The sequence below is a fragment of the Acanthochromis polyacanthus genome, chromosome 11, assembly GCF_021347895.1.
Source record: "Acanthochromis polyacanthus isolate Apoly-LR-REF ecotype Palm Island chromosome 11, KAUST_Apoly_ChrSc, whole genome shotgun sequence".
Classification (NCBI taxonomy): domain Eukaryota; kingdom Metazoa; phylum Chordata; class Actinopteri; family Pomacentridae; genus Acanthochromis; species Acanthochromis polyacanthus.
Genome location: NC_067123.1, coordinates 23,383,365 through 23,397,340, shown reverse-complemented (window position 1 = coordinate 23,397,340; position 13,976 = coordinate 23,383,365). Strand labels below are relative to the sequence as shown.

The 13,976-nt window shown below is 40.0% G+C and overlaps 1 protein-coding gene across 2 annotated transcripts in view; it reads right to left on the bottom strand.

Moving 5' to 3' along the window:
- The window catches only part of adcy2b (adenylate cyclase 2b (brain)), a 70,958-nt gene that overhangs the window by 27,083 nt on the left and 29,899 nt on the right, over positions 1 to 13,976 (bottom strand). Inside the window, exons 9-16 of one of the 2 annotated variants that reach the window (XM_022205385.2) lie at positions 13,476 to 13,608; positions 6,365 to 6,541; positions 6,232 to 6,272; positions 6,063 to 6,143; positions 5,279 to 5,348; positions 4,911 to 5,008; positions 4,174 to 4,258; positions 1,611 to 1,748 (exon numbers count right to left, since the gene is read on the bottom strand). In XM_022205385.2, coding sequence (XP_022061077.1) covers positions 1,611 to 1,748; positions 4,174 to 4,258; positions 4,911 to 5,008; positions 5,279 to 5,348; positions 6,063 to 6,143; positions 6,232 to 6,272; positions 6,365 to 6,541; positions 13,476 to 13,608 — 823 coding nt within the window. Of the gene's footprint in view, positions 1 to 1,610; positions 1,752 to 4,173; positions 4,259 to 4,910; positions 5,009 to 5,278; positions 5,349 to 6,062; positions 6,144 to 6,231; positions 6,273 to 6,364; positions 6,542 to 13,475; positions 13,609 to 13,976 lie in introns of both variants that reach the window. The other variant, XM_022205384.2, reaches the window with a different exon arrangement.

The window sequence follows — 13,976 nt, the reverse complement described above, 5'->3', positions numbered from 1 at the left end:
CACATCTGAAAGTGGTTTATACCGGCGGATTCATGAGAATCTCAGCTTTCTATGTGTGTATAGTGTTTGTATAATCGTGTTTGCAGTGTCCTTCTATTTTAAAAAAGCGTATACCGATAAAAAAAACGGCCCGCCCGCGGGCCGCCGTACTTTAACGTGCTAGACCCACCCTGGCAGAGAATTAAATTTGTTGCCGTGGGTTGTCTAGCGCGGCTAGGCTACCCACCTGCCTCTCCTTCACGCATCTTCTTCATGACATTGAGTTGGAAGACGTGGGGGAGTCCAATCTGTGGGTAAAACTGGATGCCATCCAAACAGTAGAGCCCAACCAGTATTCCATCTCAGATGTACAGCTGCTTCCACTGGCTCCAGTGTGTCTTTGTGGCTGGACTGCATGGTGAGACTGTTACCCATGGGGGGCATTCTCCACTGGTCTCCACTTATGACCTGATCGGTACAATGTCAGGATCAGCTTCCTGGTCCTGAAACAACTCCTCTAGAGACCAGCCACAACACAGGGTACTCCAAGTTGTTTTCGACTCCCGCTGCACTCACCACCAGTGTTAGGCTTTTCCTGCTCTGTCCTGACCATGTTCTGAGAGCAGAGAGAACTATCCTCTCTTGGGTCTTGTAACGTTTGTTTTGGCAACTTTAGGTTCATACCTTCAAATCCACATCAGGAAATACTGGGTACTCCAACCTTGCCCATCATGTCGATCTCACAGCACTAACTCCCTGCCTACCAGGAAAAATCAAGATCTAACCACCTTAATCTTGCTCTTGATCTGTAAGGTCTGGCACCCAACCTCCCTTTGTAATGTCAGTTCCAGGCGTCCTTCCTGCTCTTGTCTACAGTCTCTGCTCTGAACACCATGAACTCTCAATCAATCAAATCCAAAATTCCTCAATTCCTGTTAGTTTCCGAGTTGGTGCTTGCTGTATCAGACCACTGGACTGATGTCACAGCTGATCCACTCCTGCTCCAGCATCCTTTCCTGGTGTGGCCCTTTCACCCCTGTAGCCAGAGACTGACAGGTAGTGATATCAGCCTAGTTTCATTCTGTTGATTTTATCTGCATCAAGTCTCGATGGTGGTGTTGGCATTTCAGGTAACCTTAAGATCATTATTAAAGGCATCATAAAACATTTCGGTGACTGAGTTTGAGGTAGCGTTTGAAGTTTATAGTCAAACAATTCATATTAGTGTGGCTTCACAGCTCCTGATGATCCAGTCCCAGTGGCATTGGTTTGAAGCTCAATGAAAACAGAAACCATTTTTTGCAGTCAAAGTGAGTTTGGATGCGTATAGAAAACAATTATAATTGAAAATAAGTTAAAATTTGTATTATTTTCCTCTAAAAAATAAAAAAAAAAACCTTCTAATCTTATTTTAAAGTTGTATATAATTTGAACAGGGCTTAAGTTTGACTCTTTACTACCCTCCTACATAGTACGTATAATACATTCAGCTCCAGATAAATAATGTCCACTGTGCTACTGCAGCTGCTATTAGGGCAGGCATTGACCCATGACTACTGACTGTTCCATGGTCACCTGCTACAGAAACTAGTGGACAAACCACATTTACAACATTTGAACTGGCTTCTCACCATATTGAAGACAGCCATCACCAGTATGAGAGCAGTGGTCGTCATGGTGAGGACCAATCGTAGCCAGGGGTTATTGGTGACAATGATGCGCGATGAAGTTGGAAACCATGTAAGAGAGCAGAAGGATCCCTTCCTTCCCTGCTGTGGATGCAAAGAAACAGAGATAATGACTGAAAGATAAAATAAAGAGGGAGAGGTCGTCTATAAAAATATACCACTCAGTGAAATCTTTTATTTCTTTTCCTCATACAACTTGAAAATTGTTGTTCTCTGGGGACTCATCTCATGACCCAGATTGATTAAAAGGAAGCTTGAGTTGAAATTCAGTCAATTTAAAAGTTCACATTTGTTATCTTTATTGCTCAGGGCAGCTAATTCCGTTGGACTAAATGACAACAACCACAGATCATGCACAGCTAATGTTGAAGGAACTTAATCAACAATTTTCTGGATAAGAGAATTTCATTTTCGCTTGAAATTTTTTAATTTTTTTTAAAATTCTCATCCAAAAGCTCCAACTGGAAACACTTTCCGGTTATTTTTGAGTTTATATCAGTTTGCTAGTTTTTGGTCACTTCTCACCCTTCAGGGCAGCATTTTCATTCTGAATGAGCTCTCATATTCAGATTGAGTTTTGACACAGTCGCACTTTGCAGATGAACAAAAGTGAACATTTCATTTTTATTTGCCAAGGGTGAGTACATAAAATGCACATATTCCTTCCTGATTTTGCTTTCTCTTAGCAACAGCCAAGCTTGTTTCACTTGAAGAGGCATTTTCCAAGAAATGTGTAATCGTGTAATGCACTCCTCCACAGATGAACGGAGCATGTCCTACCTATAACGGGACTTCTTAATGATGACTTACACAAACCCAACCAGGCGCATCTCGGTAAAGCGTGCATACATTTGACGTATAATGTCATGGCCTCTCATTGTATCGGTGTGCCCTTTCATCAGTGACCACAGCAGCTCTCACTGGGAACACATGGACTGTTAAATTGATGGTCATTCTACGAAGCATGACCTGTTCTTATTGAAGCGGTGTGAAAAGCTGATAAGAAGGCCATGACATATCAAAAGGTATTGATAACCCTCCATTAATTAAAAGTGACCCATTTACTGGGAGATAATACACTCTTGAGAAGGAGGAAATTGGTTCTTAGGGGAGTAATCATTTATTGATTGTCCATAAAACACCTGTGACAGGTAGCTGTGGCAGCTGGGGAACAACACCCATCTGTTCTCTTGTGCTGAATAAAAAACAACAGCAGTGAATGTTTGGATGAGCTTTTCTATGAAGGAGAATATACAGTAGATTAGTCTGTATAATACTCAAATATTAAGACTGTAGATGTTACTGGTTCGACCAATCACCTCCTAAGAATGTCAGCTCTTTATTTGTCTGACTTGAATCTTTTGAGCTGATAACTAACAGCTCAATGATTTCCACAATTGTAAGAGACTAAATTGGGAATGCAGAGAATGCATAAAAATCACTGGAACAGATTAGGTCAGATATGGCTCACTGCTCTAAATGCAGAATTTCTGAATAAACCATGTGTTTCTTTGTGTGTGTGTGTGTGCATGGCAGATGATGAATTAGATGTATTATATGTACTGTAGTTCCTTTGTATTTCTACAGTAAATATTTAAAATATGGATTACCCTGTAGGAAAATTACTGTCATTGGCATAGATACAAAACTATTCTGCCGGGATAGACTTTCGACACAAAAGCAAAAGAAACTATAATGATACTGTCCATCTAGGAATGTGTGAATGACGCTTTGCATAACCTGCACAAAAAGACTGGTGACAAATTAAAGGAAAACACGGTGTCTTAGCAAGGTGTTGTGCCACCATATTCCGCCAGAACAGCTCCAGTGCTCCTTGGCATTAATCGTTTTAAGTGTCTGGAACTCTTGCGGATGGTTGAACACTGTTCTTTTCTAAGATTTTACCTCATTTGGTGTTTTCACGGTGGTGGTGGAGGACAATGATTACCACTTCAGTCAAAAAATCTTCCCCCGTGTTTAACTGGGGTGAGACTTGGTGACTGTGAAGGCCATAGCATTTGATTCACAGCATTTTTATCAATCCATTCAGGGACCCCTCATGCCCTATGGGCCCAAATGTATTTAGATTTCTCAATAGAGGAGGAAAGAAACCAGAAAGTATGTAATTTAAGATGCTAGATTCTGAAAATTTTAACTTTTTTTTAAATTACCCTAACTATATAATCAATTCAAGTAGTTAGTGATTAATCTAGTAGTTAACAACTAATTGATTAAAGAATTATTCCTTGCAGCTGTCCACTGGAGGGGCCAGGGGTTATGGTTTTTCTTTTAATTTGTCACTCATCTGTATGTACTAAGTAGGTGAGCTTTACACAGCTTCTGTTTATTTTACTCTGAAGCATGCAGCATGAATGTAAGCATGAAGCTGCGTGCGTGCGTGCGTGCGTGCGTGCGTGCGTGCGTGCGTGCGTGCGTGCGTGCGTGCGTGCGTGCGTGCGTGTGTGTGTGTGTGTGTGTTTTCACTGATAAATCCATGCTAACTCACCAGAATGTGACCAGCGAAGCAAAGGAGCAGGATCAAAGCCAAGAGGAGGAATGCCAGGCCAAAGGAGATCCCCAGCACAGCAGTTCTGCAACAAACACACACACTCACATTAATCTAACTGTCTTGGCATCTCTTGGCCCCCCCTGCAGTGCCATCCATGGCTGTAAATGTAATGAAGGCTTTAATGTATTCTACATTATGTATTCTGCGGTTCACGTACACTTAGGTGTCGTAACAGTGGAATGTAGAGTCGATTTAAAATGAAGTTAGCTCGTGTATTGGTCTTTCTAAATAAAACATAATATGGCTGATTTAAGGACGCCTGCCATAAAGCAGATGATGTCACGTCTAAATGTGCGGCGCGATGCTGCGACTAACAGAGCAAAGATAAAGAGAGTGAGAGAGAGTTGAATTAGAAAATCAATGGCCTCTCAGATGCTGAATTACACCTTTGGCTCCCAGAAGCAGTAAATTAGCATGACCGTGAATTTCTCTCCTCGCCATTAAAGAGACGCCACACTTTGATTCACCTGATCTATAATCACTAGCAGACACGGTGCCCTTTTATCCCGATCGGCTTTTTAACATTCTGCCTCTTGCTCCCCTGCCTCTTTCATTTCAGCATGGTCCTGTTGATGAGACAGCTGGCGTCAAATGGCTTTTTCACATCGAGCCGCTGCCACAGTTGGAGTTGCGACGGGGGGAGTGTGCGGAGCAAAAAGGTGGTACAGACTTACTTGGGCAGGACGAGGACTTGCACTATGAATATACAGCAGAATATGAGGCAGGCGCAGGTGACATAGTACTTGAAGGCAGGTAACGTGGTGGATCTGTACTGTAGAGAGAAGAAAATACAAAACGTTGAACGAACAGGATTATGAGGCCGTGTTGTATAAACACAGGTAAAACTAACACAAGCGTGAAGCAAAAACAATCTACAGATGATGAATATAGGAATCCGAAGACACAGTAGCACACAGAGGACATCGACTGTCGTCCTCAGTCTCTGTAACGACTTCCCGCTATCCACTGATACTTATACAGTTCAATTGATTTGTTTCCCCAGAGAACAATGCTGGCTGGTGCTTTGTATGCATTCGCCTACCTCTTTTTCCAAAGCTTTGTTGTGAAAGAACAGTGAGATCCTCTGGATGTCTTCAGACTTCAACCACTGTCTGCAGACACAAGTGACACAGACAGTAGAGAGAATCAGGCTCTGGGAGGTATTATGAGGGAGATAAAAATGTTTCTATAACTCTTCATTATGCAATATTGAAGCAAAGACCCATGTATGAATTCAATATGAACATTACAGCTTTTATCTTCATTATTTATATGCATTAGAACTTTAAAATATCTGCAGTTTTTATGAAATTTTATGAAACACGACTCATATTCAGAGAATAAAGCCGCATCGCTTTATCTTATTTCATGAATACCAAAGAGATTTTAATATGTTCAGTTTCACTGCTGTGGGGTAAATTACAATCAAAATATTGTTGCGGAATATCTGTAATTTACAAACTCATTTTTTTCACGATAGAAATGAGTCTTATTGAATTACCAGAGTCATACTGTCAGTCTCACATCTTAATGCATTCAAAAGAATATGTTTATCGTAAAATCTTTTCAGCTCATTCTGGTTTTGTCTTCACAAATAATGGCATTTGTACATGTCTGTCATGTTTTTTTTATTAGTAAGCTATTTCTCAAGAGGGTGTCTTTAGATTTTGATCTTTTGTTTCATGGCTGCTTGCTGGTAAAAATGATACTCTAATAATAAATGTTATGTTTGACTTTAGGCTTAATTGCTGAGAAAGAAGAATTGTTTTCATTATGCTGTATGATACTGAAAATCTTAGAATAAATACAGCAGACGTGATGCTTACTTCTGCGAGTTGATGCCGTCGATGGTGCGAATCATTCGTTCATTGAGTTCTTCTTCAAACCTCCTCCTCTGGGATTTGGACCTGGGATTGAGGAGAAGGGATGACATTTTAGTGTCATATGTGATGAAACGCTGTGTGAAGACGTGTGTCCTCGTTACTTTCAGCTCACCTTTCTCGTCTCTGGAAGTGGTACTGCCCCATTGGAACGTCCTAAAACAGCAGTCGGACCGTTAATGATTGTGACTATGTATTAGTGAGCTGAATATTTGTGTTGGTGTAAGAGAGAGACAAAAATCGCTCACTGTAGTGTTAATCTTGCCATTGTCTGTGGTCATGCTGTCTCGATGGTGGAGATTGGCAAAGGGTTTGGCGGCTCCCCAGGACTCCAGGTATCGGGTCATCCTGACAGACGCCCTCATCTTCCCACCGTCCAGAGAGGGACGAGAGCGCAGGCCTAGCAGAGGACTGTGCCTCTCGGTCTGGGAAAAACCAACAAGAACAGAGGAAATGCACCGGTAAGCTTAGACATTATATACACACGTGGACAAAATTGTTGGTACCCCTCAGTTAAAGAAGGAAAAACCCACAATTCTCACTGAAATCACTTGAAACTCACAAAAGTAACAATAAATAAAAATTTATTGAAAATTAAATAATCAAAATCAGCCATCACTTTTGAATTGTTGATTAACATAATTATTTTAAAAAACAAACTAATGAAATAGGGCTGGACAAAAATGATGGTACCCATAACTTAATATTTTGTTGCACAACCTTTTGAGGCAATCACTGCAATTAAACGATTTCTGTATTTGTCAATGAGCGTTCTGCAGCTGTCAACAGGTATTTTGGCCCACTCCTCATGAGCAAACAGCTCCAGTTGTCTCAGGTTTGATGGGTGTCTTCTCCAAATGGCATGTTTCAGCTCCTTCCACATATGTTCAATGGGATTCAGATCTGGGCTCATAGAAGGCCACTTTAGAATAGTCCAACGCTTTTCTCTCAGCCATTCTTGGGTGTTTTTGGCTGTGTGTTTTGGATCGTTGTCCTGTTGGAAGACCCATGACCTGCGACTGAGACCAAGCTTTCTGACACTAGGCAGCACATTTCTCTCCAGAATGCCTTGATAGTCTTCAGATTTCATCGTGCCTTGCACACTTTCAAGACACCCTGTGCCAGATGCAGCAAAGCAGCCCCAAAACATTACTGAGCCTCCTCCATGTTTCACCGTAGGGACAGTGTTCTTTTCTTCGTATGCTTGGTTTTTGAGTCTATGAACATAGAGTTGATGTGCCTTACCAAAAAGCTCCAGTTTGGTCTCATCTGTCCAAAGGACATTCTCCCAGAAGCTTTGTGGCTTGTCAACATGCATTTTTGCAAATTCCAGTCTGGCTTTTTTATGAGTTTTTTTTCAGCAGTGGTGTCCTCCTTGGTCGTCTCCCATGAAGTCCACTTTGGCTCAAACAACGACGAATGGTGCGATCTGACACTGATGTACCTTGGCCTTGGAGTTCACCTTTAATTTCTTTGGAGGTTGCTCTGGGCTCTTTGGATACAATTCCAATGATCCGTCTCTTCAATTTGTCATCAGTTTTCCTCTTGCGGCCACGTCCAGGGAGGTTGGCTACTGTCCCGTGGGTCTTGAACTTCTGAATAATATGAGCCACTGTTGTCACAGGAACTTCAAGCTGTTTAGAGATGGTCTTATAGCCTTTACCTTTAAGATGTTTGTCTATCATTTTTTTTCGGATGTCCTGGGACAATTCTCTCCTTCGCTTTCTGTTGTCCATGTTCAGTGTGGTACACACCTTTTCACCAAACAGCAGGGTGACTACTTGTCTCCCTTTAAATAGGCAGACTGACTGATTATGAGTTTGGAAACACCTGTGATGTCAATTAAATGACACACCTGAGTTAATCATGTCACTCTGGTCAAATAGTTTTCAATCTTTTATAGAGGTACCATCATTTTTGTCCAGGCCTGTTTCATTAGTTTGTTTTTTTTAATAATTATGTTAATCAACAATTCAAAAGTAATGGCTGTTTTTGATTATTTAATTTTCAATAAATTTTTATTTATTGTTACTTTTGTGAGTTTCAAGTGATTTCAGTGAGAATTGTGGGTTTTTCCTTCTTTAACTGAGGGGTACCAACAATTTTGTCCACGTGTGTATAGGGGATGTGCTGGAGTCACACAGACTCAACCTTCAGGGCTTAACCCTCCTGTTGTCCTCATTTACAGGCACAGATAAATGTTTCTTTGTTTGAAAAAAAAATCCAAAAATTTAGCAAAAAAAATTCCCATAATTTCTGAAAATTTGCAAAGCTTTCAGGGAGAAATTTCCAATAATTCATTAAAAATTTCCCATAAGGTTTATTTAAAAAAAAAAATCCCCCAAATGTGGCAAGAAAATTCTTGTAAATATTTTCAGAAAATGAGTAAAAATCTTCCCCAAAAATTCCTAAATATATCTAAAATGATTACATATATATCAGTAAAACTTGTAATATTTTCTTTAACATTTTTAACATTTCTTTTTTTCCACCAAAAATTTTTCCAGAGATTTCCCAAAAATGTTGAAAATGTGGATGTCAGGAGTTTCACTGTGGAAATACATTTTTCCCACAATTTCCAATTTTAAAACGGGTCAGTTTTGCAAAGCAGGACAACATGAGGGTTAAAGGATCTGATGTTAAAGTCTAGGTGTCAGCAACAGAACAGCTTCAGAGGCCATGTTAAGTCCATACAAGTCCAGGACTGGCAGCATATTAGATATGTGTGTGATCATTATGTTTCAGTTCATCAGAGAATATAGTCAGGTTCACAAAAACTGCTGAAAACTAGTTTCTTACACTTTAGAATATATTATAAATTATAAATGCGTCGTGCCCAAAAATTGGCATGTGCGCGTTAGAATTCAATATAAAAATGAATGATAAGCAAGAAAAATCACATTTTTGCAGTTATTGCAATTGTAATATAGGTTATGATTTTAGTAGGAAAGGCCATGTTATTGTGTTTTTGTTGGAGCCCGTACCTAACCAGCAGATTCCTTTACATCCCTTTTCAATTAGGCCGTCTCTGTAGCACCACAATGCTTCTTTTAAAATGGCATGTAGTGACACTTTACTTTTATTTTAGTCCCTGCAATTTGGATTTACCACTTGTGATTTGCCATTTTGCTGCTATTTTGATAAATAATTCATCAATAATTCAAAGCATGACCATCGACTTAAGTGCTAACATGATTTTCAACAGTAGTTTTTCCTCTGCAACAAGCATTTAACTCTCGTGTTGTCCTGCGGGTCAAAATTGACCCGTTTTAAAGTTTGAAAATGCGGGAAAAAAATATATTTTCACAGTTAAACTTCTGATCTCCACATTTTCAACATTTTTGGGAAATCATTTTAACATTTTTTGGTTGAAAAAAATAATTGCTAAAAAGGTTTCTTTAGGAACATTCACATTTGCTGGATTTTGGTTGATTTTTATGTGAATGTTCTTAAATAAAATCTTAGAAGGTTTACTAATATATATGTAATCACTATAGATATTTTTAGGATTTTTTTGGGAAGATTTTTATTCATTTTTTTGAAAATATTTACAAGAATTTTCTTGCCAAATTCGGGGGGATTTTTAAAAAAAAAAAAAAAAAAACTTTAAAGGGAAACTTTTAAGGAATTATTGGAATTTTCTTCCTGAAAGTTTTGCAAATTTTCAGAAATTTGGGGAATTTTATGCTGAATTTCAGTTTTTTTTTCAGACAAGGAAACAATATTTTTTGGTGCCTGTAAATGAAGATGTGACGGCCCCAGGGCCTTTGCAGACAACAGGGGGTTAAGGGACAGTTGTTCCTCGAGTGCAACCGTGTAAACTAGACTTTTACACGTCCAGAGTGCTCTGTCACTCAGTGGGTGTAAAGTGATGTGTTTTAGGAACAGCAGTCATTTAACTGCTCTTGAAGTCAGCAACCCGCCTGTCGATGATTTGAGCTACTTAAAACACTTTTAGTGGAGAAGGATGACGCTCTCTTTCTATTTTGACGTGAATACTTTTCTCTGACAAAGAGGGAGCCACTTTAGTGCTTGCAGAAACACTGAGACTCTGGGAGGATGAGAAGTACCGTACCTCAGGTGAATTATTTTAATTACTCACAGAGACGGGGGTTGTGACTGACCAAACATAGCACAGGTGCCTTCAAGAAGTGAAACAGACACAGTCCATAATGGCTGTGTTTATTTCCCGCGGGCGTACCGAACAGCTCTGACAGTGACAATCAATGACGATGACAGTAGAGATGACACCTCCTGTGATCCATGCTCTATATTTGGCCTTGATCCATTCAAGGCTTCTTGAAAATGTCACTGAGCACCCGCAGCCTTTTTCCAATATCTGATTGGATATCAAAAACCTATCTGTGCTAAATGAATAAAGGTTACAAAGTAGCATCTTGTCATATTCTTCAGAGATGCTCATATAGAATTGTATCAATAGACTGTAAGAAGAACATTTACCACAGTTTAAATACACAGAGACTTGTGCTGGGCTTATAAATGCTGGTTTACTTTAATTACTGTACGACTGCGTGGAGCCAAAATAATTCAGGTCTCTCTACTCAAGTGTCACTACTCTGCTTTCACAAATGGGAAACTCGGGAAAAACAGTGAAATGAAAAATGTTCAAACACGGTAAGTGCTGATCGAAACTGAAATGCACTAATATGCTGCAGAGAACAGAGAATTCCATTAAAAAGGCAGCTGATAACATGAAGTGTGAATAATTGCTAAAATACCCTCTTCTTTCTAAACTCAGCCACATGAAAAACTCAGCAGAATAAATCTCAGAAACATTACCTGTTGATGAAGTGTGTCAAAAAACATTCATGTTTGCTGGACTGAAGATGTCACCACAGATAAATGACTTCTTCTACATTCAACATTATCATATTACAACAAAACACGATTGATCACTTACATTAGCGGCTCCAGTAAAGGTTAGGTGAACTTTCCCGTTTCAGTTAACAGAATATCTGAGACTCCTGCGGGATACAATATTACATTACTCCTTTTCTGAGTTGAGAATTTGCACACTGACAACAGGAAGACTGCTTGAACTGGTGATGAATTTATGGGAAAGCTAACGATCCATGAAAACAAAAAGGACGAAACAAAAAGCAGCCAGGAGACCTTCTTTGGAGAAATCAATGCGGTAAAGAAACTGTGCCTTTTTGTGTAGTTAATTGCATTTCCAAACATGCACTAAAAGGCCTTAATTCTTTAGAAAAAGCGTGCCAGTGCTCCTCTGAGAGCCCTGAGGTCAATGAAGCAAGTAGATAGCGAACACATTATGCCTGAAGGAAGAAAAGGGAAAGTCTTCTCACTGATTTTTAGGGAAGTGGGTGCATCTTCGCCAATTCATGGAGGGATTAGGAAGGCAGGGGACTGTTAAGTATGGGTTTTTCATTTGCCAAGCCATAAACACAGAACTCAGTCTGGATGCCGGCAGCAAGTTCTATATAGAAATGTTCTCAGCAGACAGTTCACAGAAGAAATAGATCCCTTAAATGTCCTTAATCGGCCCAGTTTGACAGGAGGAGCTGCGCAATGTCACAATCCATTTACAATGCTTCAAGTCGAGAAAGAGGACTTCAAATATAAACGGCTCTGACTCGAGAGCTTGACCGAACACCTGCAGAAATGCTGTTCCTTTGATAGCATGTCATCACAGGTACACTATATCATTTTCTTGTGCTTGACATCGCCAGTATTGATTAGCACTGTGCTCTTGTCGTGACATGTCCAAATGTTTGTAAAGCTGGCATGTCATCCACAGTGCTGAAAACAGACCCTCATGTTTTTGGAATCTGACTCCACAAAATGAATGGTCAATGGTTGTATTTATATAGCGCTTCACATGATATGTCACATTCACACATTCACACACACGGCGGAAGCTGCCATGCAAGGCGCTAACCACGACCCATCAGGAGCAATTAGGGGTTAGGTGCTTGCTCAGGGACACCTTGAAATGAGCACGACGGGCTGAGGATCGAACCAGCAACCTTCTAGTTACAAGACGGCCACTCTACCCACTGAGCCATGCCGCCCCCTACATCAAAGGTCAAGTCATGACCCAAAATACACACTGTGTAAAGATACTGCTGCTGCAAACTGACTACATGCTGCTGTATATTCAAACTGGATCACAGATTATATAATTGACAGGGTTTGTATTGGTTTTAATGTGATTATTGTTTTTACTCTTTTATATACATTGATCGTTTACATTTTGCATCTTCTGTCCTCTTGTTTTAACTCATTCTTAATTTAGTTATATTTGGCCTTACTGCCTGGTGTTGGCTTCTGGATATCCTCTCTGTTTTTAAACGGACTATATAGACAAAATTCTTATTCTCAAAAAGATGTCAAAGATTTGACTTTTTTTTCTAGAATGACCAAATACCTGCTCAACCATTCACATTCCAATCAGCCTGTCAGAAATGACACAAGGACCATCTGATTAGATTTTGGCAGTGATGCGGCTTATAGTCTGGATCATTGCGAGATAGTGGCACGGCGTCACTGTAACTATGACAACAAGTGAACACTACAGCAGCTCCCTTCTGACAGTCCCATGATTGCGATCCTACTACAAAATCCACTGCTGCGGACTGTTGGAAACCATACAAAGGCGGAGCAGCCTTAGAGGAGTACTGAGTTCTTTGAGTACTTTTCTTCTTACTGTTTACTGTTAAATAGCAAATAGTGGCATGCTAAACTAAGATCGTTAGGTGGTGGACCACATACAATCATATGTTCATTACAGTAGAGACCCCATATTCTCTGCAATCAGGTGGGGAAATATAACAGTTTTGACAATTGGTGAAAATGAGATGGAAAATATCTGCGTAATAGATAATGGCAAAAATTCTGTACTGTGGCCCGCACTGCATTACCCCGATATGTATTATTGTTTCAGATATTCCTCTTACTTTGTTTATTTCACTTTTCTAAATGTACCACCATGTATTTTCCTTGATCAGCTTCATATGTACAACTACTGCAATAAGATCCAACTGAAAAATGATGGTGATTATCCTTCAGTTGTTTCATAACCTAAAAATAAAGGTGGCATTTTATAGTGTGGAACCAGAAAATGGCAAAACCTGTATGAAGTCAAGAGCAAAATGAATAAAACAACTAAAAAGCTCCTTGGGTTACTACATAAAAGCAAGTCAAGGGTAATTCTTGACTTGCTTTTAGTGATGTCAAACATGCTAATGACTGAACAAATAAAGAAAAGCTAATAATCCAAGTAAGTCCACACTGCTGCTCCTCTACTTCTTCAACATTGCTTTCTAACTGACCGTATATATAAACATATCTAAAGGCATGTCAGTGATGATTTCTGACCTTTGGGTTGATGACCAGGTAGGTGACCACTTTATGCTCTTTGAGGTAGGAATCTCTGCTCTGTCCATCTCCAGGCTCCACCTTGTACGAGCCTTTCAAATGCTCCAGCGTCACTGAAGAGATGTGAACCCTCCTGGAGACGAGTATTTGAACAGACGATGAGAGGTGAAGCACTTGCGTCACTGACAGTTCTCTGAAACATGCTGTTTATTTTCCGGCTTCACAGCTACACTAACTTGCAGTAGAGCTTTGTGTCCCTTGCAAAGAGAGACGGAAGGAGTTGGCAATATGTTTTTTTCAGGGGCCATATTTTTCAGACAGCTTTCAGCAGACATAACAAGAGCCAAACCATTAGCAGCCCAGTGAGACAATGCTGTGGCACTAGAGAGCTTATTTTCAGAGTAGCATGCACATAACCACCAGCCAATTTTCCCAAGCTTGTTGCAGTGCTCGGATGGCAGACCTAATGGCCACATAACAAATGTAGAGCTGCTTGGTCAA